At 40.4% G+C, this 15,352-nt stretch overlaps 1 protein-coding gene across 3 annotated transcripts in view; it reads left to right on the forward strand.

The window, feature by feature from the left end:
- Positions 1-15,352, forward strand: part of NOSTRIN (nitric oxide synthase trafficking) — a 52,206-nt gene that overhangs the window by 13,093 nt on the left and 23,761 nt on the right. For all 3 annotated transcript variants that reach the window (XM_019727368.2, XM_019727369.2, XM_019727370.2), the window contains 4 exons: positions 7,798-7,881; positions 10,575-10,637; positions 10,837-10,918; positions 13,164-13,226. In XM_019727368.2, the coding sequence (XP_019582927.2) occupies positions 7,798-7,881; positions 10,575-10,637; positions 10,837-10,918; positions 13,164-13,226 (292 nt within the window). The remainder of the gene's footprint in view (positions 1-7,797; positions 7,882-10,574; positions 10,638-10,836; positions 10,919-13,163; positions 13,227-15,352) is intronic.

Below are 15,352 nucleotides of genomic sequence, written 5' to 3' on the forward strand. Positions count from 1 at the left end.
CTGAGGGGCCAAGTAAAGGCAGAAATCGAAACCACTCTCAACCCTCAAGTCTTGCACTCTGGCTCAGAGGCTCTCCTTTCTCTAATCCAAGCCAAGTTGACTCAACTAGGGAATTGGCTAGCGCCCTTCTCCTGTCTCTAATGCATCTTGGGCTCTGTGGCGATGACCCAGTATAAGACTCTTCAGAGTCTCCCATGACCTGTAGTATAGAATTCAGCCCTCATAACATTTCATTAAAGAGATCTGGGCCCTGCCTTCATATTAAGCTTGTCTCTAGCTCACCATGACCACTGCCCCTCTCCATCTTACTGAACCACTTGCAGTCACCGCCCCCACCGTGGGTCCCAGCCACCCTTCCCACCAACTCCTACACCTCATCATGGACCCCTGCATCTGTGAAGGCTGTGTCTTTTCCCTGGTAGACACTTCTACACCTTCACTGTAGTCTCCAGTCAATGCATTCAAGATTCAGTCATCTCATTCTGGTGGGACTTCCTTGGCTCCACTCCCCAGACTCAAAAAATGCTCCTCAGAGCTGTGTAGAGTTAGTGCTTACCTGTGCTACAGGTAAGCTTACTGCCCTATATTGTTATTCTCTGTTCACTTGTCTGTCTCCCACCCCCACCCCCCAAGGTGAACTCCTTGAGGGTCTTTTCTATACCATGTGACTAACACAGAGCCTGGCATAGAGCGGGCATTCAATAGACGTTCTCTGAGTGCATGAAGGCATTAATGTATGAGTGACTGTGGCTTCAGGCACTCATAGCTTTTAAGAAGTTCAAGTTAGGCTGTTTCTGAAGAGCAATAAATGAGTGTGTCAAAGAAATGTACTTACATAGTAGACAGAGTATTATTTTAAATAAAAACTAGAAAAGAGTAATAAAATTACAGAAGAGGCCATTTATCCAGCACAATACATAGATCAGGCACTGTGTTAAATGCTGCAGGGATCTGGCCTACAGGCAGATGAATTGGCAAGCAGTCAAGGTCTCCCAACTCCATGGGAACGCCGCTTATCAGACAGTCAGTTCTAAATGCTGGCCAGCACCAAGGTCTCCCGACTCCTTGGGACACTGTGTGCAGGAGAGCGGGCCTGCAGGGTCTGCCAGATGATTTCTCCCACGGAATGCTCTTTGTTTTGCTGTATCTACAGAGGGTGCCAAAAAAAGTATACACATTTTAACAAAGGAAAACTGCATTACAAAGTGTAATACTCAATATATACCAATAACAAAGGATGAATACAAGTCATGTTTGACTTCTGCAATTACAGGAGGTGTTCAAAGTGGTTACCATCAGTGTCTAGACACTTCTGATTATAGCGAACTACTGCTTGAGCAACGTTGACCAAAGTGGCCACTTGTATATGTTTTTTTGGCACCCCTGGTCTATAACCTTGTTTCTTCTCCACCTGAGTGCGGACCACTACACATCCGGTGGGCCGTCACCATAGGCTGTCCCCGGTCAGTGAGTCTCAATAAACCTATGTCCTGCACTCAGCCACGTGGAGTGTTCTTTCGACTTGCTGCTTCTCAGGCACAAATTTTGGAACAACTCAGATTCAGTCAGAACAGATGTGTCCTATATTTAGTCTCTTTTACTTTAATGCTCACCACCCAATGCAGTACAAACGTATTCTCATCTGTTACTAATTTACAGATGGGGATATGGATTGCTACCCAGCCCAACCTAGGCTCCATGTAAGGGCATCTTCCAAGTGGGCAGGCAGTTTGGGGCACTGCTGTGGGAGTCCCAACATGCCTGGAGGGTCCTGGTCTAGCTCCCTTAATAGGGACGTCACAGGGAAGGGACATCAGCGGGTCAAGCCCAGTGGTTTCCAGCCTGGTAACACAGGCGTCTGTAGGGAACCTCAGGAGCCACTTCAGGGGGAGACACGATTAAATGGGCAGGGTTCAGCTCCCACCTCACTCCCATTTAATTAGAACATAGTATTTATATGATATGGTGGGATTCTGTATAAAATTTTGTCTTCCAGCTAAAAAGTTTTGAAAACCACTCTTCTTGTCCATTTCACCTGACTTTCCCCACGACAATCACCCCCCTCCTTTTTCAAAAACTCACTCAGTCCAGGAATTAGCAGACACAGAGGACCTGAAGTTCTAGAGCTGCTATAGTTGTGCATTCCCTTGGCTAGACGTGAGCAGTGATTGAGTGGGACACCCAGCCTGGACACCCAAGAAGGGTGTCCTCCTGGTCTCATCCTCCTGTAACACTTCTTATACTACTCTCAGGAACCAGAATTAAGGCAATCTGTAACGATGAAGTAGGTGCTGTGGGTTAGCCAGAGAACCCAGACCCTCAAATAACAGAGCTTCCATGTGAAAAATGTCTTTCAAATTGTTAAGAACTAACTTTTAAAAATAGCCTGTTTGTAAGATGAGGTTATGACTGTTTTTCAAAAGGCAAACTGATAAAGCTTGGGTGGAAAATTTCAGCCTACCAGCCCCCAAACAGAAGCTGTTGCTGGTGGAAAGTAGGAGACCAGAGACAGGGTTGATATTACCGACAAAGATTTTCAAATTACTAAAATTCCTTCTGAATTCAAAATGAAGGGGAAGGACTCTGTCACCTGCTCTTTTCAAGCTTGAGAGAGACTTAGCTCCATTTTAACTAATTCCTATACACAGAGGCCAGCTACATTTTTTTTTTTACCACTTTTTAGAATCTTAATTTATTAGAGCAGGATACTCTCAAATTGATCACATGGTCACTAATATTCTTACAGTTTAATTTGTGTTCTGCCTAAAATATTGAATTTGATACCACATATTTTCCATCTTTCCTTACTTTCAAGAGTATAATTTATTTTAAATTCTAAATCAAATGTTGGTCTTTGATTTCTTGGTTGGTCTTCACTATTACTAATGAAAATGTATTGACCTGCCTCCACAGACTGAGAGGAAATCAGAATGTAAACGGGTTAAAGGTCAGAACAGGCCATTTCCCTAGCCCAGGATCTATAAGACTCACTGGAATATTCTGAGATTGGGTTACCCATTAAAAGATACATACATCATCCGTTTCACATGTGCCAGGACAATTGCTTAGAGGAGGAATCGCAATTCCTATTAGCTTTGGTAGCTTTAGGGTTAGAACACTAAGCACAATGTTCTTACAAGCATGTTTCTGATTATTTTAATAAAAATGTGAAAATTCTCAAGGTCTCAATTTGAGATTAGCTCTGCCTCTCTTCACTCCCTTTGCAAGTGGTGACTGTTAGGCTGGAAACCACGATACAGCAGCTCCCTTCAAAGGACTGAGAAGAAACTAGTGTGGGGGTAAAGGATGCACATTGCCACCTCTGCCTTGGAAAAACACCAAAGCAGTTCATTTCTGTTTGGCCAGAATTCTGCAAAGGTATATAAACATACTACTTTATTAGACCATAAGCACAGATGAGCCAAATGGCAGTGTTTGTTCTAATTTACAAACATTCTGACTTATAAAAGACAGCTCGCTCTGTGCTTGCCAGTTGGAACATGACTTCTTAGAACAATTTTCTCTGGGGAGGAATTTAGCCATTAAGCTCTGTTAAGATAAAGGCCATTCAGGGCCAGAGGCCTGGGAACGTTTCATTTGTAGGCAAACTTGCCAGAAAGGGAGCCCAGCGACAGTGTTCCACTCCCCATGTACCTGCACCCATCCTCCCAACCCTGTTTCATTTTGTTTCCTTCTGACTTGAGGGTAATCTGCTGAGGATTCTGAAATGGTCATTAGGATTGAAAATGCAAGAGTTGATGATTGCTTCCTGCTACGCTTGCTGAATTTCAATGTTGGTTCTAAAAACCTTTAGAGTCACCACTACACTGAAGGTGGAGCGACAAAAGATACAATAATGTTCCAAGAGGCCATGTCCAACTCAGTGAGCCTCAGAGGGCTATGTTAGTGACAGTGGATATTACATCCCTCTCCCTTTCCACTTTCCAGACCTTAAATACCTCCTTCTCCCCACGTGGGAACACTCCTTACAACAGCACTGATGGTTTTGGAAGAGGCCTGGGAAGATCATTCTGTATGTGCTTAGGTTGCTGTATATTCCGTGTAGGCTGCTAAGCTGCCAGGAGCTGTGGTGATTCAGAACACTGCAATTAAAGACAAAGTGAGAGGCAGCATCCATTTATAAAAGTATTTACCTTTTACTTCCCCCGCAACTCTCCATCTCCAGCCTCTTCCCCACAGTTTCAGAGGCAGGACACTGGAGTGGCTAAGCAGGCAGGTTCTCCAGCCAGACTGCCGGGATTTGAATCCCAGCTCTGGTGACCTCATGGGTGGCCTCAGGCAAGTTACAACTAAACTCTCTGTGCCTTTCTGTCCCCCTCCATGAAATGGGTAGAGTAAGTGTGCCTACCTGATGGGAGTTAACACAGATTAAAGCAGGAAATACACCTAAAACACTTAGAATAGTGCCTGCACATTGAAGTGACCAATAAATGTTGGATGTCACTTTTTTGTGTAGAGGCAGAACACAGGTCAAGTGTCAGCAACATATCACAAATTTTGGAATTTTTCAACTCTATACTAATTTGTAAAATACCAATCTGCCCTGCTGCAGATTTCTAAGGTACTTATATATAAAGAGAAACCTTTCAGAGCAAGAAATGCTGTGTGGTAGTAAATCTCTTTTGGTTAGTTTCTTCTTACCATGCTCAAGCCAAAGCCAGCAGAAATACTGGGGCTCAGGAGTAAAGATGGCCAGGCTCAAAACAGGAGAGCAATAGCTCATGAGTGAGCAGGACCCACTCTCTTTCTTGTCACCAAATCCCAACTTTTTCCCCCAGGTAAATCTGATTAAGTGAAGGGTTTAAAGGAAAGTTGCACTTCCTTCTGGGTTGTCCTTTCTGTTTCTGCTTAGCCTCTAGGACACCTTGTACAGCCTGCAAGAACATTCCACAAGTGAAACTGAACTCTGCGGAAGAGGCTGTGCCTGGCAGCATTAACCTTTCCTGTTAGAAACCATTCTGAATTGTTCTGAAGCTGCTAGATGAGCAAACTGTGGATTCTCTGCCACACATGCACACACATGCGCGCGCACACACACACACACACACACACACACACACACACACCTTGCTACCGCTATATGTTCAGGGTGTTCTGAATGTTTAGAGATCCTTTTGGATATGTAATACTAGTAATAGTAGAATAAATAGTATTTATTAAGAACTTTTTTGATGCCTAGCTCTGAGCTGAGCACTGCAAATGCTTCATTATATTTAATGTTTTATGTGCTGCAGCCAAGAAAGAATGGACTGCTGGGAAGGAAAGTCCTAACAAACTATCTGGTTAGCAATGGCCTAAGAAAAGGTTTATGAGCCTAGCTATTCCAAGTGCTAGAAAGCTGTATACTCTGACATCAGGGCTGAGTACAGCTCAACCTTGTGGGAATACATCTAAATAGTTGCAGTTTCAAGTTTTCAAAAGTGGTGAAATGAGAATAGTTTTATAGCAGACATCAGTTAAAAATTCTAACCAAGATCTGATGGAAAGTTCATTCATACAATCATTCAAGATATACACACCTATTATGTGCCCACCACTATTCTAGGCCTAGCGATATAGCAATGAACAAAACAAATTCTTGATGCTCACAGAGCTTACATTTGAGGGGTGTTCATAGAGGTATACTGAAAAAATATATGATGCAAGATAGTGATACATTCTAGGTCATAAATAAACCTGTAAGAGGATAGTGACAAGGAGGCTCTTTTAGATCAGGTAGCCTCTGAGGTGGTGACGTGTGAACAAGTCCTGTTGGTGTTTACATGAAGGAGAATGCCATATGGTTCTGTAGCAGAAGGAGTACACAGCAGAGGCCACAGCAAGTGCAAAGGCCCTGAGGCAGGATGATATTTGACCACTAAGCAAGAGTACAGCAAGCAAGGGAATGACTTGTAGGAGGGAAAATAGGAGAGGGACCCAGGGGTCAGATCATGCCGGTCAGTAGCAATCGTTCCACTCTTAGAGCCCCTCCTATGCTTGGGTCATTACTACATTTTAATCATCATAAAACCCCCTGATGTAGGTTTAATTACTCCAGTTTAATGTTGCCTAAAGCCACCCCCACTGAATGGCAGAGGTGTCTTAGGATTCTCGAGCATCCAAGTTCACCATGGGTGGTGGTCTCTCCCAGATTGCTCCTGACTAGCACGTTCTTTCTCTTTCCATCAATCAGAACATGTTCTTAGAGCAGATAAATCAATTTTAAAATGCAATAAGATATGTATTTAACAGCTTCATTATTCTAAAATACTTGCATTAACATGTCCTCATACTTGGGCAAGGTCTGATACCAAACGGGTGTTTTCTATACCTCGGCCTTAACATGCATCCTACAATGGTCTTCTTTTCTTTCAGAAAGTAATAAAAATAAATTACAGCACAAGTGCACTAACAGGAAAAAATAAATAGAAATTTAGCAGTAGATCAATAACCCATGACCTCTGGATTCCATTTTACAAAAGAGAGCTCTCTGTCCCTGTTTGTTCTATAACACTGAGTCTAATTTTCGTTAAAAAATGCAGGTATGAAGTTAGCTGCTGGAGAGTTCTGGGACTGTGTTGCAAATGAAATGAAGTGATAAATAATTCTAAAGATATTTTATAGTAAAAATAAAATTAAAAAACTGAAAAATATTCAACAAAAACTCTCTAGTCTGTATTAAGATGGAAAACAATACAAGTTGAACTTGATTTTCTATGCTTTTATTATCATTAGTGAAAAGGGAGGAGATGAATAAAAATGCGTCTTTATTTTATTTGTAGGTGGGCCTGTAAGTAGGACACAATAAAACCAGGTTAAGATGAGGGTGATTCAATCTATCTAACAGAACCAAGAAGTTGTCTTTTGGGGGGTACGCCCAGATTCCCTGCTGAGTCCTGTCCTGCATAGAAAGTAACGGATATTCATTTTCTAAATCTGGTGTTGGCCACCCCAACACCTTCCCATTAGAAAGCTACTGCTTGCTTAACTGTATCGTAATTTATTACTTTATTGCCAGCTATTATAACCTAGAGCTAATCTGATAGTACTAATGTCCCAGGATATGTAGGACACTTTTCTGTTCTCTACTTAGATTAGTTGCTAAGGCTGTCATAACAAGGTACCACAGACCGGGTGGCTTAAACAACAGAAATTTATTGTCTTGTAGTTATGGAGGCTGGAAGTCTGAGAGCAGGATATTGGCCAGGTTGATTTTCTCTGAGGGCAGTGGCAGAGAATCTGTTCCAGGCCTCTCTCCTAGCTTCTAGTGCTCTGCTGGCAGTCTTCGACACTCCTTTGCTTGTAGATGCATTATCCCAATCTTTGCCTTCGTCTTCGCATGGTGCTCTACCTGTGTCTGTCTCCATGTTCAAATTTCCCCTTTTTATAAGGACACAGCCATACTGGGTTCAGACCCACCCTGACGACCACATCTTAACTTGGTCATCCGCAAAGACCCTATTTTGAAATAGGTCCACATTCGCAGACTCTAGGGGTTAGGACTTCAACATCTTTGGGGGTCAGAGGGAGACACAATTCAGCCCATAACACTGGTGTACAAAGAGGTCAAATAAAAAAAAAAAAAAAAACTCCCTTTGTAGGATTCTCCTAGGTACCCTTAAAGATTATGCCTAAGGAAAAGAGGATTCTTATAGTAAACACATACTCTTCTCTTTATGTAGACATTGTATTGTCAGCCTGAGTCCTCCTTCTGTGTGTGTAGTGGTGATGGTGACGAGGGGGTGGGGGGTTGCTTGATTTCTGGCCAGCGCATCCTAACTATCTCTTTGCTAACAGGGCAAACTTGGAGTTTAGCTATGCCAAAGGACTTCAGAAACTGGCAATCAAGTTGACCAAAGCACTACAGAGCACAAAGAAAAAGTAAGTATAGGAAGAGGCAGGCAAAATAATTCTTCAAAATAATAAAACCTGATGTGTTCAATTCCAGCTACCCCTTCCAAGTGTGGTAGGTATAGAATGTCAAACATGGCTTCCTGACCTGCCCTTACGACGTGCCACGCATTGTGTTAAATGCTTTGATAGATACTTCGATTTAATCTTCACAACCTTTGAGAAGTCATATTGTTGTCCCTTTTACAGACAAGATCTTGAGGCTTGAAGAATTGAAGACACTTGCCACAATCACAGAGATAATGAGTTGTAGATCTGGACTCATTCCATGTCTCTATGCCTCCTAAGCCCATGTTCCTAATAGGCCTCAGTGGTGATAGTTAACTTGGGAAATAGTGTTAAGTTGGAAGATCTTGGAGCCAAGAAATGTGAATCCTGCTTTATCTCAACTCTATGACCTTCAACAAGTAACCCAGCTTCTCTGTGCCTTGATTTCCTCCACTGTTAGATGAAGTAATGATATGAGCTCCACTGTGTGTACGTATGTGTGTGTGTGTGTGTGTGTGGGGAGGGGTGTATATTAAATGAGAAAAATGTATGTAAAGAGATTAGCATATTGGGTGCTGAAAAAATGTTGGTTCACATTTTCCTCAGTACATTTCAGAATGAAGTCGATTCCTTCTTTGGGAGCAGAGATGAAAGATGTTGATCTAAAAATGGTCCATTAGTGATAATTTGTTATGAAGATTCTTGACTAATGCTTGCATGTGTCACCCTAAACTGACAGTGCCATTGCAAAGGCCTCTTTTGATGGTGAAAGAGAGAGGAACAGAAGAAAGGAAGGCTTCCTCCTTAGGCTGTTGCTCCTTAGGCTTCATCTGTAACAGCAAATATTGACTTTGAAATTGCTCTGACTTTTAGCTTGATTTTTAGGATACTATTTTAGTACACGACAAAGGAACCAGTAGATCACAGTGGCCGAGTATAGACTTTATTTATAATGCCCGGATTTAAATTCTAGCTTCACCACTTACCAGGTAACTGAATTAGGACAATTTATCTTACCTCTCAGTGTCTATTTAAAATGGAAATAAAACCTAGCTCATATAATTCCTGTGAGGATTAAATCAGATGATACAAGAAGTGTGTCTACCGGAGATAGAACCAAAGCCCCATAAGTGTTCATTACGACTTTAATTATAATTACCTCCTAAATAATGAGAGATATAGGGGTGTGGAGGGTGTCTTATTGGGTTGCAACCCTGCTGTCCAGCATGGTGCCCCCAGAGAGTTGGCATGTCCAGAATGCTTGGTTAACCAAGATTAGCACAGATATTTAATAATAAACATTAAATAAACTTTTATCTATACCAAAATCTGTGTTAGGTGCTTAGATAATCCAAATTATTTATATTTTAAGATACCAATTAAGTGAGGGTCAGAGACATCAAGTGATTCTTTCAAGGTCACACAGGAAGCAAAGGGGAGCATACGGATTCAGACAGACCTCTTTGAAGACAGCACCCCGGGCTTCCTGCTCTAATATCCAGGTCCTCTGATGGGCAAATGTCAGGTTCCATTCCCAAAAGTGTGCCCTGACTTCCTTTTTAAAAAATTAACTCAATTGAGTTTTAATTTTCATGCAATAATATGCACCCACTTTAAGCACATGGTTTGATCGATTTTGACATGTGCACGAGTCGTATACACTATGTAGCCACCACCAAAATCTACACAGAGACATTTTCATCACACAAGATTCCTCATGTCTGTTTGCAATCCTTCCTCCACCCAGTCACAAGCCACCACTGATCTGCTGCTGTCAATTCATCGATTCGTTTTGTCTTTTCTGGAATTTTCTGTAATTGGAAGCATACAGTAGGTACTCTCTGGTCCTGGTTTTGTGCCTGGCTTTGAATATGCAGAACCCCTGGCATCCTTTGGTCTAGCTCTCCCATTCTCTGACAGCAGGGTGTACCCTAAGTCACGTGAAGGCAAGACCTCTGCACCACCCTGATTTTAGTAGGAACACCAATCTGTCTGCTCCCCCTCCATCAAGGTCTACATAGAGCTCTGCCCTTCAGGTTACTGATGCAATTAGGTTTATTGTTTGGACTTTTGAAGGCTGCTGTGAGCTATGCCCCTTCCGTGGGAGGGAATGACCTCACACTCCCTAATCCTCCGTGTGTGCTGCTAGGGACAGGGCAGTGCCATCGTTTTGTTAAACTGAGATACTGCTCACAAGACCATAAAATATCTGTGCTGCTGCCCTACAAGCCAGCAGGGAACAGGAGCCAGACCCCAACCCCAAGAGCAGCACGCAGGACACCACCAGGGCTCCCAAATCCTGTCATGTAACTTCTCTGAGTCTCGGTTTACTATCTGTGAGATGAGAAGCCTGGAGAGGCTGCCCCACGGGCCTCCTGCCCCTAGCATGCTGTCCCCTGCCTGTTCTAAATGCCTTCTCACCCTCGGCTACTGTGTTTCCCTGATTTTCTACAGATGTAAATTGGAAAATTTAAATCAAAATAAAAACTGACTGGAAAAAAGCAGTTTCTGTAATGACTATAGTGCACATAAATATGTTGGCAGCATTTAATCCTACAGATAAATAGGAATGTGAGTGCCATTACTGAATACAATGAATCAGAGGTGATGTTTTCTTTCTCAGACTTTACCGGGAAAATGACACACCTTTGTGCCCCCTTTGTTTTTGCCTCCAGCTGTGTCATCAGTGCCTGGTCCTGGGTCTCGGAAGGCATGAAATCTGCAGCAGACCTGCATCAGTGAGTACTCCCACCCCAGCCTTGCTCTCACCCCAAAGGGAGTTGTGTATTTAAAGTGGGTGTGCCATGAATACTCTACTTCAAACTTGCCCTGAATAGATATGCCAGAACCCAGCATTTTATTTCCCCTCAAAATAATTTGGAAAGTAGACATAAATTCTAATACTATAGTTGTGTGTCTCTTATGTTCTATTTCCAGAAAACTTGGCAAAGCAATTGAGTTGGAAGCAATAAAACCAACTCATCAAGTCCTGAGTATACATGAGAAGAAGAGAAAATCAGTGAGTCAAAATCTTTTTTTTCTCTGTTTAAGGAAGATTTCTGTCTTTGGCCCAAGAAACAAAAATAATCTAAAAATGATACTATGCTTCAGGAATTTATCATAAAAATAAAAACAAACCCCAATATGTATGTACAAGGATGTTTGGTAAAGCATTATTTGTAATGGTGAAAGACTGGAAAATTCTTCATCATCCAAAAATAAATTATGATAAATTCAAGCAATGGAATACTATGCAACCATTAAAAATCTTATTACAGAAGAATTTAATGACATGGGATTTTTTTCCCACTATATAGTGTTAAATAAAAAAGCAGGATGAAAATAAATCTAACAATATAACCTCAATTTTGTAAAACAAATATGTGTATATATGCATAGAAAACAACCTGAAAGAGCCTCTCCAGAATGTTAATAAGAATTACCTCTAGATAGTGGAATTAGAGGTTATTTTTATTTTATTTTTTGTATTTATTTTTGTATTTTCATTGTTTTTCAATGAATAGATATTATTTTTGTAAATGGAAAAATTATAAACACATTTTTAAAAAAGAAATGCTTCATTGTGTTTATCAGCTTGGGATTAGGTAAAGGCAATAATAGGTATAATCCTCAGGTAGGCTTCAAACTGAAGAAAAATAAACAGTTCTTGTGAAGACACCTGGTCGTTTTGCATAGTATATTCTATAGTCATTTTGTGTATCTTTCCTGCCAGAACAGTTTCATTTGTGTTCTTTTTTCTTTTTATTTGTGTCACGTTAAGCCCTTTAAAATATTTTTTCAGGTTACATAAAGGGGTGTTTAATAAATGCTACTTAGCTCTGGTTGGGTGGGGCCACTCTTTCAAGGCCAGGTGCAGGGAAGAAGTTCTGAGGCAGTAATAGGTGGTCCTTGTGAAGGGAAGGGGCTGTGGCTAAGGGGAGTGGCAAGTGACCACAGCCAAATAAAGCAGTTCCTGAAGGGAGTAAGTGAGGAGGATGAGCGGATTTGTAAAAGCCCTGATGAAAGAGAAAGAAGACCAAAAAAATTGTATTCAAAGTTACTTAACCTAAATAAGGAAATGGAATTATTTGTATAGACATATGTGTGTTTTTACCAGAATAGATGTTTTACTCAGGGCGAGGGTGATGGAAGAAATTTACAGTAATTACTAGAAAACAATATAATTATCTGCCTTTGCAAACCAACTTAATAAAAACCAAACACAAATTTATATTTCATCAATTAATATTTCTCATACCGCATTATAATATGATAATTACTAGCATTTCCTTAGTACTTACCATAAATTAGTCACAGCGCTATGATCATTATCACAGTGCCTTATATAATTAATGTCATGATCTCCCCAAATTGCTGCTCCAATTCATAATCTTTTTTTCAGTATTGCCCCTCCCCGCTGCACCCCCCACCATGTGACCCACTTTCACACAAAAGATAAAAGATTAGAATTTTTTTTCAAAACAGTGAATGTGTTCCACATTTCAACCACATATATAGAGTAAAAAGTGGCATAGAACATAAATTTTTTTCATTCTATTTGTTACAATAAAGCATATATTCCAAATTTAATCAGCTGGAAAAATTAAAGTATAGTGTTGCTAGATATCAGAGTGGTTGAATAATGGCTGATCTGTGGGTCAGGATAAAGGTCAATGATCCAGGAAATTAGGTTCTACCCTAAATTAAATCTGACCTTCTTGGGGAGAAGGGAGGTTGCCTAGATTCAGTTTCATCATTACTATTACTATCCCCTTAGCTGTTTAAAGTAGGAAAAAAAGAGTTAATTTTGATTAAGAATTCAATCTCTTTGAAATTAAAACAACATTCACTTCAGGAGCAATGAAACACTTAGTATTGCTAGGACTGCTACTAGGACTGTTACTGATTCCCATGGTCCTAAAGTTTGGGCCACATGGAATGATGCTGAAGAGGAAGTAATGGGGCTGGAAATGATACCAAACCATGCAAGATCCTTCTCCACACAGATTGTACATATTTATGTTGTTTTTACATAGTTATATATTAGAAATAACTATTTTACCAAATGCATTCAGGCTAAACTCTGTCAAGAGATTCTTGACGGGGAAAAGATAGTTTGGCTACTTTACTCACGACATATGTCCCCTATAGGATTTTGCAATTTCTATGAATTGTGATAGTGATTGTGCTACACTTAATAAGCCAGAACTGTGACTCAGCAAAAAGACAGGAAATATTTTTTTTTCTATTTTTCTCTTCAATAGCTTGATAACGAAGTTGAAAAGACAGCAAATCTCTGTATTAACAACTGGAATCAACAAATTAAGGCAAGTAACACAAATATCTTTTGTGTAAACTCAGTTTTTAGAATTGAATTTTTTTGCTTTTGCACAAATGGGATAGGGTGTTTCAGTGTTAGTATTTCTAACTTCGAACTGAAGAGGAAAATGCTTTCTCACCCGAGTTATCTTTCAACTCAATCAAAGAGCAGGACTCTAAATACAGTTATTTATAGCCAACACTTCCATTGCTTTTTTTGCATGCCAAGTGTTCTATAGTTCATATTTAATCATCACAATAACCCAGTGTGGTATGTGACCTTGCATTGTTCCGTTTTAAAGATGGGTGGGGAAACTAAGACACAGAAAGGCAAATAATTTGCCTAAGGTTACAACGCTGGTTAATGACTGAACCAAGTGTTACAAGTCTTTGGGCTCCAGGGTCACTGTTTTAACAATGACACTATGCTGACTGCCTCTTTGTGCAATTTGTAACTTAGAGCAAGTGACAAATGCTATCTGAGTTTTGGTTTTATCATTTATAGAAGGATTTGTGATCTTTGTCTCATTAGTGAGAGGAGAAAAGTGAGGGGTGGGTAGCGATATATAAAAGGAAATGCATGTATTGATTCCACAAGTATGTACAGTTCCCTTCTTGTGCACCACACTGTATATACTAAGACATAGTTCTTGTTTCCAAGTAATTTTAAATTCAGTTGAGAGATAGCATATGTGCAGGAAATAGCAAATGAATCCTAAGCAGAGGAGTATGATCTGGTGTGAGAATTTAGAGCATGTCATTGAAGGTTCTTAAGTGGAGAGAATAACAGATGGAACCAATATATATGTATAGAAGGTTATTCAAGAACAATCCAGTTGAGAAGGAATTAATTTTGAATGGACTAGAGAGGGAATCTGCCAAGAAAACCGAACGATCCTCTTTGAGAGAAGTTGTGCTCCAAAAGTTGCAATTCTCCTTTTTCATCTCCTAAGTGTCAGTCTCTGAAGAGAACTTCCTCAGGTAGACAGCCACCAGTGCCAAATAACCAGAGATGCTCTCAGCAACAGGCGGCCCCATCTCAATCCCTAGTGTTGCCACTGAAGTTTCAGCTGAAACTGAAGACTCCATGAAATTAAAGACATTAATCATAAATATTTGAGATAAATGAATTTCTGTACCCCAGATAATAGTACTGATAAAAGGATACTCAGAAGAATCACATTTATAATAAATATTTAAAAGTCTCATATACAATAACCAGTCATTTGTTCTTAGTTTTGCTCTTGATTTTATAAGCTTTCTTAAACAGAATTTGTTTTTAAAAATCCATTCTCTAAATATTAAGCTTTCATAGGAAATTCAATATAATGGACCAAAAGATAGAAACCATGCTCAGCAGCTGTGATTACTTTCAAAAACAAAAAGCATCTTTTATTTCCCAGTTTCCACCAACTAATTTTTTCCAAATAAAATGATTTGACTTTTTATGAAGAGTGACAGAAAAATTAGAGAACATAAAATTCTTGCGCTATAATAATTTTCACTCCAATTACAGTTCAAAGGATTCAGCATGTCAGTAGTGAAGTACAGTCTGTTTTGGAGACACAGATGAAAAGCCTTAAAGGAGCCTAGCTCTTACCTCACGCTCTCATTTATCTGTGGCTCTATGACCAACTGAAGAAGAGGGTCTAGGAGCTTCTCGTTCTTGAATTTCCTTTTGTAGAGGCTTCATATATTTAGAGACATTCAGAAGGCTTTGCCTTTGATTCCTAAGGAAAGAGAGACCTGAGCTTTTCTCTTCATTTGTCTGGTTTTACACTTCTTGCGACCTTGAGGTGAAGAACCCAACAGTCTTTCAATCAACCCCGTTTGAAACAGGCTGAATCCAACTCAAACCAAATTCTGTTTATTTTGTCTCTGAAGCATCGTCTCCTGCCAACTTGGAATTGTGTAGAAAACGATTGCCTGAATCATAATTCACTCCGAGGTTTGAGGCATCAACAGAGTAGGAGAACTTTGAATGCTTCTTCCTTCCCAACTTCCCCCACCTTACCGACTTCCCACAAATGCAGGGCATGCCACCAGATGCCAGGTAAATGCCCAGATCTCAACCCTGGGCATTAGGGACCAATCTCCCCTTGGCTGTAAGTTTTAAGAGAGCATCTTAAAACAG

The sequence above is a fragment of the Rhinolophus sinicus genome, linkage group LG01 (assembly GCF_036562045.2).
Source record: "Rhinolophus sinicus isolate RSC01 linkage group LG01, ASM3656204v1, whole genome shotgun sequence".
Lineage (NCBI taxonomy): Eukaryota > Metazoa > Chordata > Mammalia > Chiroptera > Rhinolophidae > Rhinolophus > Rhinolophus sinicus.